We start from the raw sequence: 14,903 nt of genomic DNA, 5'->3' as shown, positions 1-14,903 counted from the left end.
GCATAATTATGCATAATAGTCTCTTTTTTTCTCAGATAATGACACTACTCAAATTTCAGTCCACTGCAGTCTCACTTCAACCACAAGCAGACAATTCTTTAAAATTGTTTAAAAAAACAAAAATCAAAAACAACCCACAAAATTATGAATATCATGTGACCCTCTCTTTTTATTGATACTATACAGGTTAACAGTGGGATTTGTAACAACATCATTTTAGTTGTATATTATAAAATACCACTACTTTAAAACTATTTTTTACAGTAATTAATCAGTTCACATCGAAAACCTCTATTTATCCTACCACTGCCATTTTCACGGGTTGGCAAACAGAAAACAGTGGGGACAGTTAGGGATTTCTGTTTGAGTTCATTTCTGCTTCAGCAGTGGTTGCTTAGCCTTTAAACAATGCACAGAGCCAAATAAAGAACCCACTGAGGAGAACAGATTGACGGATCAGATTGGTACCAATCACTGCCTGGTAACCAGCATTTTGTTTCCCTCTGCAGGAAGCTGAAATCTACTATTAAATTTAAAGGCTACATTCCATCACCTCACTGTGCACGAGACAGCTGTTGCCTTTACTGATAGAACAAGTATAAATATATATAAAAAATCAATTAGATTATTTTGGTTTGGACAATGTACAAATGTCCTAAGACAAATGTAACATTTCACATATTAGAGCTGATTATAACTGACCGTTAGATATGTTGCAATGGAAATGCATCTCTCAAAAGTTTGATTTTGGGCTCAAGAGCCAATGCTTGTGTGAAAAAATATAGATTTCTAAAGCTACTCTTGAGAACATATTTACATCAATGATCAAATGCACTACTTTCTATTTTCTACTGTTTTGCTATAAACATACTTTTCCATGCTCTTGCAAAAAAAAATAAAAATAAAATAAATTATGCCTTATTTGTTTCTCTTATAGATTTTCTTGGCAAAGTTAAGAAAAACAGCATGGGGAAGATTTTGTGCGTGCTGCTGGATGAGGTTTTGGAGTCGCAGGTAGCTCTCTTCCTCATACTGGTGGTATCGGAGAGGCATTTCCAGAGTGTCGTAAAGTTCCTTCACTCGCTCTACGCTCTCAGCATCACTCCGGCCATAGCATGCCTGACAGAGACAGAGAAGGACAGTGAAGCAGTGCTGAAGGGACTGAAATGTTCAGAACAATGCAGGCTATACTGCCTTACACAATTTTTTCTGTTTGTCAGGAATCCTAAAAAAAACAACTGATGAATTGATGAATCCATCCTCACCTCTAGCTCCACCCTCTGCTCAGGGGTCATAACCCTCAGTGCAGTCACCACAAGCCAGCTGCACTTATTGTCCTGAATGTCTGTGCCAATCTTGCCTGTTACTGCAGGATCACCATAGCAATCCAAGTAATCATCCTAACAAGAAGAATCAAGGCAGAATATGCACATCATGACATATTATTCACACAAGTAAGTCAATTGCAAATACATTTAGTAGGATTTGTAGATATGAGGCTAAAGTTTGGTAAAGTTGGTACCTGAATCTGAAAGAACTCTCCCATTTCAAGCAAGATGTGTTTAGCATTGTTGTGTTCCACTTCACTGTCAATTCCTGCCTGTGGTGAATGACAAGAATACATTTAATACTAAACAGTTCCAGTCCTCTATTGGAACAGGTCAGCTTCATTCCACTGCGTGCCAAGGAGCTGGTCCAGAATGACGTGATAATTAAAAATTTTCCATTAAAAAATTATTTAGAAATGTGTCCTATAAACATTTACCTTAATCAAAAAAAACTGAAAGTTACAGTTGGCCAAATCCGTGTAACCAAATGCATTTGTTTGTGATTCATTTTGTTTTTTTATTCATTTGGTTATACAGATCTTCCCACAAATGAGACATTTCCACATTTTTGTCCCATGCAGGACAGGCACTGAATCTAGTCTAACTCTCAGCATTCCTTGTTACCGGTTTGTAAAATGTACTTTTTCTTAGTATGCATGGTGAATACAATGCGACTCATTACATTTTTAGCTTTTAAAAAACAAAAAAAAAAACAGACTTTGGTGCTGTTATGTGCAGTAAGGCACTATAACATTCCCTTGCCACCCATGGTTCTCATGTGTTGTGAAAATTAATGATGTCATTATCGGCTAAAACACAAGCGCAGGTTTACTTTATTTACTGAATAAGTGCAGACTCGAGAACGAGTTGCATTCACTTTCACGAGAATCATAGCACAGTTCCAGTGCAACCAAACTCACACCACCTTCTTCACGTTGACTCAGCTTCGGTACCACAGTGTGCTTCCTGGTCCACATTTCATTACCAGTTTTTCATGCAAACAATGATCTGTTTCAGATTAAACTGAAAAGCCCCCCCAGAATATTTGTATAACAAACTTTGGTGGTAATGTCATTTAAAAAATGCACAGAAGACAGCAAGAATTTCTCTATTATTTAATTTTTATTTCAAAATGCTAAATAAATTGGACTCACCATATACATTGCTGCAGCCACTGGAAGATAAAAGGAGTAGAATGCAGTCTTGTACTTCACTATGGCTTTATATCTGTTACAAAAATCAATCCATTAAATTCAAGACAGAACATTGCACATGATGCATACTAAAACCTTCCATTCTAATTATTAATTATTTATTATGTGTATTTAATATCAGGCCTCATTATTTCTCACTTCTCGGTGAGTTCCCTTTCTACCAAACTCACCTGTCCATGGTAAAACGGTGTAAATCAATCTTTTTTGGAGGAGCAGTCATCAGATCAAGGGCTTGACCCAGCTCTGTCTGGAACGATGTCTGCCGCAAAAAACACAGTCTAATTAAGAACATGGATGAGCACATCTTCAGTGTTTTAATATATATATACACATAGACAATGAACTTTGACTTATGGAGGATTTCCACCTCAGTAAAAAGCTCCAACAAATGGACATAGTAGGGCTGCCCTCTGCAATGCCTTCGCAGCAGGCGGTAGATGGACCCCTCCAGGAGAAAAGCATCATTGATAGCATCCAGGCCAATGCCTTCCTGACAGATGAAAAATTGACATAAATCAATATCTCGTACTGCACTCTGCATTCTGAGCACTTAGTAACACAATCCCTAAACAGTTCCTCGATCTCCTAAAGTTTCATTTTCAATGATGCCCCCCTTGTCACACAGCATCAAAGAAAAATGCTATTACTACTTCAAGTAAATGTGTTTGATGGCACCATCTGAAGCTACTTTATTGCAGCTGTGGGAAATATTCCTCTATCTTATCCATGTTGTTAGTTTCCATTGCTCAGCTCTAATCGTTTCCATCAGACCAAAATTCTATGAGCTTTCATTTACATATGACCAAAAAAATAAATAAATTTAGCATTATACTAATGCTAGGTAGGCCACTGCTTGCTTTGTAGCAGGGATTCCGTAAAGGTTCTTCTCGATGTTGGCATGATTGGGTACATGAAAGCAAAGACCAGACATAATGCTTGGTGCATCATGCTGGAAGTAGCCATTAGTAGATGGTAGACATTTTGAGGACATTAATGGATATGTTCAGCAACAATACTCATATACAAATAGATGTGGTTCAGTGGTTAAGGTGTTGGACTACTGATCGGAAGGTCATGGGTTTGAATCCCAGGTACACCAAGCTGGCCACTGCTGGGCCCTTGAGCAAGGCCCTTAACCCTCAATTGCTCAGTTGTATAAATTCAACTAAAAATGTAAGTCACTCTAGATAAGGGTGTCTGCTAAATGCTGTAAATGAATTAATGAAACGAAGATCAACAATAATGCTGTGGTCAAAATCACTGAGATTAGGTTTGTTCCCCACTCTGATTTATATGAACATACCCTGAAGCTGCTTTCTGTATGATTTTGAACATTACTCTGAGGCCACATGATTGACTGATAAGATAATTGCATGAATGTGCAGGGTACGGGTGTTCCTAATAAAGCGCTGAATAATTATATATTTATTATGCTAATATAAGTATATATATAATGTATTTCAGGAAGTAAAATGTTATGCGGGTCACTAAAGCTTACCTTCTTATACCAACACGGCTGACCTCTCCGTGTTACTGAGGCATCCATTATATCATCCGCTACCAAGAAAAAGGCCTGCAGCTGAAGAGGTAAAAAGACATGAAAGAAAACTGATGTTAGAAATGGGCTTTTACAGCACAATTTATCAACACCGAATGATAACATCTAGAACATGTTTGCATTAATATTTATGAGATTTGGCTGATGCTTTTAGAGCAAATTTGAGGAGTGCCTGTGTGTCTATTTTGAAAACCTTCTTATGCTAGGACAACAAGAAAGGAAAAGGAAAGGACAGGACAATAAAAAACAAGGAGAGGAAAGGACAAGGAAAGACAGGACAAGGAAAATACCCAAACTCATCATTTACCAGTTCAATGCACCATCCAACTAACAGGGCACGCTCCACTTCTTCAGGTGACAGCTTGGAGGATGAGATCAACTGACGCAGTGAGCCGATCACAGACAAGCCACGGTTCCTCTTGCCTCCTGTGGCATTGTACTGCAGTACCTAAAGACCAGAGAGCTTAGACTACAGAAAGATTACACACAACACTATACAAACTTTAGCTTAATGCTCTTTTCTTAATTCTGACATTGTTTTGTTAAAAAAAGGCTTGTCCTAAAACCTGATTTGTTCTTAAACCTGATTAAACTTGTCGTTTGCTGTTTTGCACAATCCTTTACAATATCTCATGTAACTGCTGCTATAATACTGTGTTCATTCCAGTATTTCTGCACACGCAATATTGTTGAACATACAGTATTTACACCGGTCGGTGCCATTTCTGTTTTTTGTCTTTTGTGTATTGTCTTTTGTGTAACATCTTGTCATTTTTTGTCTGCACTGTCTTGTTTGTCTTGTCTCACACTGTTTGCACCATGTCACACAGATGTACTTTATGTGGCTAGGACTAACTTACTTAAGTCCTTAACTAACTTACTTAAGTTCACTGACTTTGTTTTATGTAGCAGCTTGATCCTGGAGAAACGTTGTCTCATTTCACTGTGTACTGCAACAGCTATATACAGTATGGTTGAAATGACAATAGAAGCCTCTTGACTTGACTTGAATTGATATAAAATTTTCTTTATGGTTCTTCCTGCTGGACTCCTCATTTTTGGATTCAATAGAGAAAATGTTTGTTAAATGTTTATTTGGTTCTTGCCCTTTTTTCGTGAAAAAAAATCATATTATCTAAAAACAAAAAGATATAAAACCTTTTGAAGTCTCACATTAACTGATTCATACTTTAGCACAAAGATTTCTGAATAGTTACACTTTTAAAGTCTAGCAACGAGTGCCTTTATACGTAATGCTCATTTTGCAAAACTGTCCGTTGTTGTGATAATGAATCTAAATGAAATTGAAATTCTATTCTTACTCTTATTATATTTTAATACCTTTTAATGATTCTAGTTTTGGGAAGCAGAGATAATAAGCATTTCACTAGATTTCACTATTTACGGTTGTATATGAGACAAATAAAATGTGCATTTGATTGGAGAGAAAACAAAACAGCTCAGAGTGGCAGACAATCATATGAGTGCAAAGACCCAGAATAGTTCAACACCTCCTTCACTACATGAACATATCAGAGGTAGAACTGACCTCTTTGAGCCTGCAGAGAGCATCAGAAAGTACCGGGTCTGTGAAATCCAGCTCGGTCAACTCACACAGCAGCTTCTCAAAGTATCTGTCGAAAAGCTGTGGGTCTGACAAGTGGACAGCTTTACTGCAGGTTGTGTCTCCCTGGAAACAAAGCAGTCACAGAGCTTAAAGGTGCATGACTTGGAGAGAAATTAACTAAGTAATATATACTTTCTGATATGTTATAAATAAATGTATAACTTACCATGTTGTTGTCGTCCTTGTCTTGAGCTAATGGCAGTGCCAAAACATCACTCTACCAATCGTGAGTGCAGTTATATTTTACCTGCTGAGTTACACAAGAAAACACCCGACTCCCCACATGTCGGAGGGGCTTTTGGATGTTGTAGTTTTCGATGCATAAACACAAATTTTAGACGATTACCTGTACACTTCAAATCCCGAAAGCCTTTGCGACCGCTCTGCCCAGGCGCGTACTCGAAAAGCGTCATATGACGTGTGAAGATCTCATTGGTCAGAGCAATCGGACGAGGATGGGCTTCAGCGCTAGGAACCAATGGAAACGTTAGATGGGAGGGGCGAATATCAGGGGATCTAAAACGAACCATCTGAAGTTTCCAAAATGATTCACTTTAGTGATTTAAGTGAATTAGTTCAAATGATTCGGTTCTTTTTCTTGTTGGTTCCCTTATTGATTCCTCCCCTCCCAATATCATGTACTTCGCATATTTTACATAATTCTATATTTATTATTAATTTTGTAATTTTATCACAGATATTAATAATATATAGTATTGGTAATATAATATTATTTTTTAATACTAGATATTATTATCTCTCATTGATTTAACTGTGTTTCAACAGTGTCAAATCAGTCAAATAATCTGTTATTAATTTTTCTGGATGCATTTTGTTGCCAAACCCAAAAAATTATTTGTAAAAAATTATTAAAATTTTTTTTTATTTTATTTCATATAATAATAATAATAATAATAATAATAATAATAATAATAATAATAATAATAAAAAGCTTATTTACACCCAACTGCAATTAATGAAATTAGTATGTAAAATGAAATAGAAACTTGGTTTAACTCCATTTCCACAGCACTAATACTGACAAATTCAGTAACAACTGAAACTATTTCAATGCTGTTCAATGCTTTCAGAAAAATAGGGCCTTCCTACTTTCAAAAATGTAATTATATAAAAATGTAATGTAAAGGTTTAAGCTATCATATCATCATATCATTAGTCAGTAATAAATCTGTAATCTGTAATTCTGTGTAACACTAATCTGAATAGGAAGTCAAAAGATCCACAAGAGGGCGACATGTTTTACATTTACATTTACATTTACAGCATTTGGCAGACGCCCTTATCCAGAGCGACGTACATAAGTGCTTAAATCTCTAACACTGAATACATTAATGCTGGTTCACTAGGTTACATACTTAAGATACCATGAGTTTAAAACATTTGTTCAAAGTTACAATGAAAAAGTGTCAAAGTTTTTTTTTTTTTTTTTTTTTAAATGCAAAAGATAAGGAAAGAAGTGCAAGTTGAAGTGTTTCCTGAATAAGTAGGTCTTCAACCGCCGCTTGAAAATAGCCAGTGACTCGGCTGTCCGGACCTCTATGGGAAGTTCATTCCACCACCTTGGTGCCAGAACAGAGAAGAGTCTTGTAGTATACTTGCCTCTTACCCTGAGAGATGGTGGAACCAGTCGAGCAGTGCTGGTAGATCGGAGGTTACGGGGTGCAGTGCGAGGAATGATGAGGGCTTTGAGGTAAGAGGGAGCTGGTCCATTTTTGGCTTTGTAGGCCAGCATCAGTGTTTTGAACCGGATGCGTGCAGCTACCGGAAGCCAGTGGAGGGATCGCAGCAGCGGGGTGGTATGCGAGAACTTTGGCAGGTTGAAAACAAGCCGGGCAGCTGCATTTTGGATCATTTGCAGAGGACGGATTGCGTTCATAGGTAGACCTGCCAGCAGTGCATTGCAGTAATCCAGTCTAGAAATGACAAGAGACTGAACAAGTACCTGGGCAGTCTGTGTGGACAAAAATGGCCGAATCCTTCATGTGCCACATTTTTTGTAATAGTTCTTTATCTAATTATAAAGCTTTAGCATGCGGTGTACCACAAGGAAGTTGTTTGGGTCCTCTTTTGTTTTCTGTTTTTATTAATGATATGCCTTTAACTATTAAAAAAGCATCAATGACAATGTTTGCAGATGACTCAACTGTTTACTATGCTTCAGATTCATGTGATAAAATTAATCATGTTCTTTCTAGAGAATTAGATTCGGTGTATGAGTGAGTTAGTGGAAACAAATTAGTATTAAATATATCCAAAACTAAAAGTATGATTATTGGATCAAAACATAAATTGATGCTTGGATCGGAATTAAAGTTATATATAGCCAGGCAAAGAATACAACAAGTAGAGAAGGCTAAATTGTTGGGTTTGGTTATTGATAGTAATCTTTCTTGGACAGATCACATAAATACTATTGTTAACCGAATGGGAATCGGCATTGCAGTAACTAAAAAATTTTGTCATTATGTGAATCAGGGCACTTTAAAAATAGTTACAGATTCATTAATATTATGTCATTTGTCATACTGTACTGAGGTGTGGTCCTCAGCATCTAAAAAGGACTTGACAAAACTACAAATTGTGTAAAATAAAGCAGCAAGACTTGTTCTGGGCTGCTCAATTAAAACAAGTAGAGATCAGATGTATTCTAGTCTTTCATGGCTCACTTTAAACCAAAGAATAACAGTTACCTTAAGCACCATATTATATAATACATTGACAATGGGTCATATAATGACTCCCCACCCAAAAACTAATTTTATGAAGAAAACTGTCCTGTATAGAGCTATTGTCATCTGGAATAACATTCCTATTGAAGTTCGTCAGCTTCGTAATAAGCTGTCATTTAAAAGGTTTTAGGTAAGTTTTATATATCTGTTATGAATTAAAACCAGATTTTATGTATGTATGAGTATGCATATATATATATATATATATATATATATATATATATATATATATATATATATATATATATATATATATATATATATATATATGTATAGCATATTTACATTTTATTGTTTTACAGAAACCATATATTGTCTGTGCAATCCTTCAAGGAATGTCATATTCCCTGATGTGTGTGTGTGTGTGTGTATATGTGTATATTTATCAAATGTGATGATTGAAATGCTATTGTTGTAATGTAATTTTTTTTAGAGTGGACCCCAGGAAGATTAGCTGATTGAGTACACTTTGAGCTAATGGGATTCATATAAATAAACAAACATGTGATCCAAAAGTGGCTCCTTGCAAAGTATTTTTAAAAAAACTCTTAAATGTTCAATTAACATAGTGTACATGAGTATACATGTACACACACACACACACACACACACACACACACACACACACACACACACACACACACACACACACACACACACACACACACACACACACACACATTCATCCTTCTTGAACTTTTTCAGATTTTGTAGGATTACAAACTGGAATGTTAATGAATGTTAATTATAATGTTATGCTCATGCAATATGGTATTTGAAGGTGCAAAACATTTTTACTGGTACACAAAGGTTAATTGAACAAAAACAAAACATAAACCTATGAGTGCATATTAACACCTTTGGCTTCAACTACAGCCGCAAGCCTTCTGGGATATATTTTTGATTACTTTTGGATATCTGAGTCCTGATATGCTTTTCTATTTGTCTTGCCAATCAATATTTTGGTTAGAATGGTTGTCTATTTTTTTGGATCTGGTCCATCATGATGAAAAACATTCAACCAACATATCATTTTCCTGTAAGAAGATTTATTACACAACCATGTGTCTGGAAAGCAGCACAATGTTCCTGTAAACTGAGTTCATACTACCTGTTAACAATGCTGTTATTGAGGCTTGATTTACCACTTAGGGTAGATCAGCACAATATAACTATACAATATAACTTTCTATTTACTTAACGACCAAAGGTTAAAAGTAGGACAAGTGCATTCTAATCCACTAAGCAAAGAGTAAATATAAGCAGCATAAGAAGCAATTGTTTGTGTAAGTAAAAAACAAAAATCAGGATTAAAGCTTTACATAGGCTTTACTGTTGGCAACAGCAGATATATGGCATTATAATGATTCAATAAAAAAGTATATGTTTTCATGAAAGTTATCATTATATATTATTTTTACTAGATTGTATATTGTATTAAATGTAAATGTCTTTGTTCTATTACATTTGTATCTATTAAGTGTACAGAAAAACTGAAGGTAGAAGATACAAGATAACGGTAATGGGTGTTAGTTATTCCGCCATCTTATTTTGCCAGATACTTAATATCTGATGTCCTGGAGGGCCAGCAGCTAAAAAAAGATGAAAGATGGTCATTCATGATTTATATTTATACTGCTTCCAAACAGAAAAACAGGTGTCAAGAAGAGTACATTTGAATATTAAATATTAATAGCAAATATTATACAAACAGACAATCCACATGATTAAGAATGAGTTCTTACATGAGTATGAAAAACCTACCCAACTGTTAGAAATTATCCTACTGCAGTGCAATATATGTGGGCATCCTGCAATGATGACTCACAATTAGGGCATGCAATGAATGACAAGGAAAGTTTTTTATATATAATTACATTTAAATACTTTACAAGCATCCTATCTCACCCATCTTAACACCCTATCACCCTAACAGGCACAGCATTAGAAACCCAGGATAATGTATGCTATGATGATAATTATATCCCGAGGACCTTTCCCAGACCCAAACCAGGTAATGACACCCAGGTAGTAGTTGCAAAGAATTCCTGGAGCAGCATACATCTAAATATGAGGGAAGATACTCCTTACAGAGTGATTAGTTATAGCAGGGACTCGGTCTCCAGCCCCAGATTACTCAGGAAAATTTACATTTAGGCAAGACATTTCCTTTGTGGTCTGAGAATCTAATAGCCTGCCATTACATCTAAATAATACCATACTGTAGTTCAGCTGATACACCAAGCATGGAGACTTGGCCTTGGACAGAAATCCTTGATTCAAAAAAAAAACCAAAAGGCCCAAACGTACCTGATCCGAACTAATGTAAGTTTGAGTGCACAGAAATGCCAAAAATAAAAATAAGCAATTATAAAACTATAATAAATGTGCATGTACACTCATTTCACATTCTGATTTGACTGTAAAGTCAAATAATAGATAATTGATAGAATTGAACTAATAAATACGTCCTATAATGTTGCTCCATTGTTTTTCATTTTCTTGAAATCATCAACAAACCTTCAATTATTTCTTGCAGCATTTATGCTACCTACATTTTGCGGAAAATTGGCTGTACAGTATATATTTAGATGTATAGAACCCATACTGTACCCCTCCAGAGAACCCCAGAGGAACTTGTTTTCCCCATAATGCTAAAATGTTTAACAGTAGTTTCTTACGCAATAGTTCCAGTGCTGACAGAAATATTAGCTTACAATTCAGACATTAAATGAGATTATGAAAAGTGGGTTGTTACATTTGTCTGCCTGGCTGGAAGCAATGGTGGTCGACCCTGAAATTTGATATTTGATAGGTTACAAAATATGAAGGTAAAAATCTTAACTGTAAAAACAAAATAATAATAATTTAAATGAGGCTAAATTCTAAGAGTTAATAATAAATTCTGAACTCACTCTAGGCAGTGGAGGAGTTGGTGGAGGATTTGGTCTATTTTGATAGATAGGCTGACGTGTCCCTTAATAAACAGAAATAAAAGTTTATCTCCTAGTGTGGGGAAATATTTACCTCCATCACACACTTTATTACAGTGTCACTTACTGTTATTTTGAACAGGTGTGTCCACAGATGTGACATGTGTTGGGGTTTGTGCCTCCACTTTATTATTTTTACCAGTGTTTTGATTGGTTTGTTGATCTGATACCACTGAAAAAACATTTTCTATTAGTGCCAACAAATGTTTTGATTATCTTGTCATTTTAATTGTATTCATAAAAAATAAGGTTGTTGAATCAGTTTAAGAGCAGACATTTATTACACAACAATAACAAAAGCATTTGCAAATAAAAACATAAAATGGTATACTATTGATAATTTTATTAAGCTGTGTGGGTCATTTTAGGTGTATTTCAGTGATTCTTGGTAAATATTCTTACTTTGTATAGGTACTTCTCGCACAGGATTAGCCTGTTTTCTAAAATATAATTATAAAAGGAACAAATATTTGAGATTAATATCAATACATTTTATAGTTATAATCCTTCCTACTCCAATGTCTAAATATTCCTTTTCGTGACATTCAACATTTCAGTACGTGTCTGAATCATCGTCAGTGTGATTTTGGACTTACCTGTGGTGCTTTATGAAGAAATATGTGAGGATAGCCAAAATTACCACTAAAAAAATAACACTTAGTGTAATACCCGCTTCTGCACCAGGACCAAGCCTAGAAGACACAGCTTACACACAGATATAGACACATAAACAAAATATATACAGAAACGTTGTAAATGAATGGCAAACATAATAAAAGCACACTTACGTCTCACTGTCACATATTGAACTGCAGAGGCTGTGATCCCAGTGACAGAGTTCGAGCAAGTACAGTTATAATCCCCACTATTGTTTGGCTTACTGTTCTCTGTGACATACAAGAGTGGAGTCCTTGAAGGAATGCCATTCACAGTCCATGTAGCAGTGGGAGGGGGTTCAGAATAAGGTAAGCAGAGGAGGAGGATATCTGAACCTTCCTCGAATGTCTGGAGACCCAGGATTCTCACATCTGGCCCATCTACCACAAACAAGTAATACAGAGAATGTACAGTTCAGTTCATATACTGTTTACTTACACACACACACACACACACACACACACACACACACACACACACACACACACACACACACACACACACACACACACACACACACACACACACACACACACACACACACATACACAGGGACATAAAATCATATACTGTATATATAGAAAGATGCCTCAAGAATCAAAGAATAAACACATGGTTTAAAAAATACAGGAGCTACTTACTATGTTATCCGTATAAACACAACTTTATAATTAACTACTAACCAGGATTTGTTTAATTTACCTTTTAGCATATAAAATTCAGTACACATTTTATGAACTGAATAAAAGAATTAATCTGAAAATTATTAAAAACAAGCAAACGAGAATTAAACTTGACACAGGCATTTTTTTTCGTATTTACATACTTTTAAAATTTGTATCCTGAACTATACCGAATCTAATACCCATACTGATTCCCTTTACTAACAACCCCTATCAATTATTCAGTTACTACAGCAATAATAATCTGTTCTATGTTTGAAGGTACATCTGGTTTAATACTTACAGTTAATAAGAATTCTGTAATGTGCAGTGCTGGAGCTGACGGGGTTACTCAGTTTACACTGGTAATTACCAGTGTCTGTTCGCAGCAGTGGAGTGATCACCAGTGTTCTATTGTCATCCAAGAATGTGATGCTGCTGCTCGAATCTAGATTCTCGTTATCCTTCATCCACATTGTAGTAGTGATTGTGCCGTTTCCCTCACAGGTGAAATTAGCACTGTTATATTCGATGAGATAGCCCTCGGGGCCAGTGATACCTAAACTAATCACTGGCTCTAAGAAAAAGAGAAGGGACAGGACTGATATCGGAATGATGTATAGTCATACATGAATGATCATTCATCTTTAATTGGTTTCTACATTATTCTGAAATCTAAAACACTTGTCATATCTTTCATGGTGTAAATTGTTTCATGTTATTTATTTATTTGTTTATTTTCCATTTATCTGTGATTCCTACATGTTCATCGTAGCAACTTTAATATAATATATTTTTCTTTGCTGCTATCTTGTTTCAGAGCTGGTATTATCATACAGTTGACATGTTACTCTGATATAAACTAGATGTGCTTTTCTACATGCAACAAGTTAAGACAAATTTGCTTACCAAACACCTGCAGGAAAGTATGGTTTGCAATTTCTGTAAAATTGTTAAATTTTACAGTTAAGGTGTACTTTCCAGAGTCAGCCATGGTCAGGTTTTGTAGCTCTAGCTCTCCTGTAGTATGGTTGAGAATGACTCTACCCTGGTATGGGGGAATCACTGTCTCAGTGGGGTGAACATAGATGATGAAATCTTTATTGTCATTGAAGTTCCATATGATTGTGCTTATTGGCTGAGAGAAAGGCATGACGGTAAAAAGCACACTTGCTCCTACTTCCTTATTGATTGGCGCTGACGGTAACAGAATCTGCTCTTGATTGAATCCTGAGGAAGTAAATGTTTTTCAGTTTTAAATAATATTTCTGTGATTCTAACAATGAGCAACAACATGGCCATTTGATGTTTTGGCAGCATTTTTGCTAAGAGAGTGTTTCAAATAGAACATTAATTGTCCACCAAGATACAGCATGGGAAATTGTGTACTATTGTATTTGAATTCTATCTGAAATGTATTTTTTGCCATGCATATGATTCAGTAATTCCATCATGAAACCAAGGACAACTGAGTCATAACATGGTGTACTGTACATATACACATAACACATGACATTATTGTCAGAGTAAATGTAAAATCATTTCTTACTCCACACAAAGCTTGACCAACCTGGCTTCTAAAGCAAGAAAATGATTCTTTAATTGTTTAGGATTGTAAAGCATTATTTAGCCTGAGTCTTGGGAAAGGTGAAACAAAAAATATCTAGTACACAATATGTACATACTGTAGAGTTCTTCTCATTTACACATGTAATACACATTAACTTACATTTACACATAAACACATTTACATATTTAGCTGAGTATATTCTTACCTTTAAGCAGGGTTATGAACAGAATAACCATCATAACTTGCTCCATGATTTCTGGCTTGTTTTACTTTATGTGGTCTGGTTTCACATTTGCACCGGAATGCTCTGATATCTATATAGTACTGGGAAAGGATCATTATGCTGTGTACTTCCTTATGCTGAAGTGCCCTTTGGTTTAGGGCTGCTCTCATTTGTGTATACAATCTATTTAATTGTGCACATGTCCTGATTAGGCTCATTTCTTTTCATTCATGGATAGATGGACCGAGCTTCTGACAATGTATTAAAAAAAGGAATCCTATAATGCCCAGAGCTTATTATGAAATTCCACACTTGATGAGA

The 14,903-nt window shown here is 35.6% G+C and overlaps 2 protein-coding genes across 2 annotated transcripts; both read right to left on the bottom strand.

The window, feature by feature from the left end:
- Window positions 1–151: 151 nt before the first annotated feature.
- On the bottom strand, window positions 152–6,091 carry fdps (farnesyl diphosphate synthase (farnesyl pyrophosphate synthetase, dimethylallyltranstransferase, geranyltranstransferase)). The gene is made up of 10 exons (XM_027150015.2): window positions 5,894–6,091; window positions 5,650–5,790; window positions 4,408–4,548; window positions 4,041–4,121; window positions 2,910–3,032; window positions 2,713–2,801; window positions 2,483–2,555; window positions 1,523–1,600; window positions 1,266–1,400; window positions 152–1,119 (listed from the first exon to the last, which is right to left on the bottom strand). The coding sequence occupies exons 1-10, from the start codon at window positions 5,894–5,896 to the stop codon at window positions 919–921; spliced, it is 1,065 nt and encodes a 354-aa protein (XP_027005816.2). The 5' UTR covers window positions 5,897–6,091; the 3' UTR covers window positions 152–918.
- Window positions 6,092–9,506: 3,415 nt separating this feature from the next.
- LOC113644236 (carcinoembryonic antigen-related cell adhesion molecule 5-like) lies at window positions 9,507–14,721 on the bottom strand. Its single transcript, XM_027148899.2, has 11 exons — window positions 14,565–14,721; window positions 13,699–14,019; window positions 13,094–13,366; window positions 12,259–12,507; window positions 12,067–12,175; window positions 11,873–11,910; window positions 11,538–11,642; window positions 11,393–11,454; window positions 11,236–11,271; window positions 10,242–10,288; window positions 9,507–10,069 (listed from the first exon to the last, which is right to left on the bottom strand). Exons 1-10 carry the CDS (start codon window positions 14,608–14,610, stop codon window positions 10,256–10,258), a joined length of 1,272 nt encoding a protein of 423 aa, XP_027004700.2. The 5' UTR covers window positions 14,611–14,721; the 3' UTR covers window positions 9,507–10,069; window positions 10,242–10,255.
- Between the last annotated feature and the right edge of the window lie 182 nt (window positions 14,722–14,903).

The sequence above is a fragment of the Tachysurus fulvidraco genome, chromosome 3, assembly GCF_022655615.1.
Source record: "Tachysurus fulvidraco isolate hzauxx_2018 chromosome 3, HZAU_PFXX_2.0, whole genome shotgun sequence".
In the NCBI taxonomy this organism is placed as follows: Eukaryota; Metazoa; Chordata; class Actinopteri; order Siluriformes; family Bagridae; genus Tachysurus; species Tachysurus fulvidraco.
The sequence above is the reverse complement of the archived record's forward strand: the minus strand, read 5'-3'. Positions and strand labels throughout refer to the sequence as shown.

Bases quoted from the DNA above. Each gene is read 5' to 3' on its own strand.
- LOC113644236 (XM_027148899.2), bottom strand. From the start codon at position 14,610: ATGGAGCAAGTTATGATGGTTATTCTGTTCATAACCCTGCTTAAAG. The intron at 12,508-13,093 runs GTAAGTATTAAA...TGTTTGTGGTAG, and splicing joins TTACAGAATTCTTATTAACT to ATGGGCCAGATGTGAGAATC. The intron at 11,455-11,537 runs GTAAGTGACACT...CTGTTTATTAAG, and splicing joins CACACCTGTTCAAAATAACA to GGACACGTCAGCCTATCTAT.
- fdps (XM_027150015.2), bottom strand. The intron at 2,556-2,712 runs GTGAGTTTGGTA...TTTTTGTAACAG, and splicing joins CACCGTTTTACCATGGACAG to ATATAAAGCCATAGTGAAGT. The intron at 1,401-1,522 runs GTACCAACTTTA...TCTTCTTGTTAG, and splicing joins GAGAGTTCTTTCAGATTCAG to GATGATTACTTGGATTGCTA.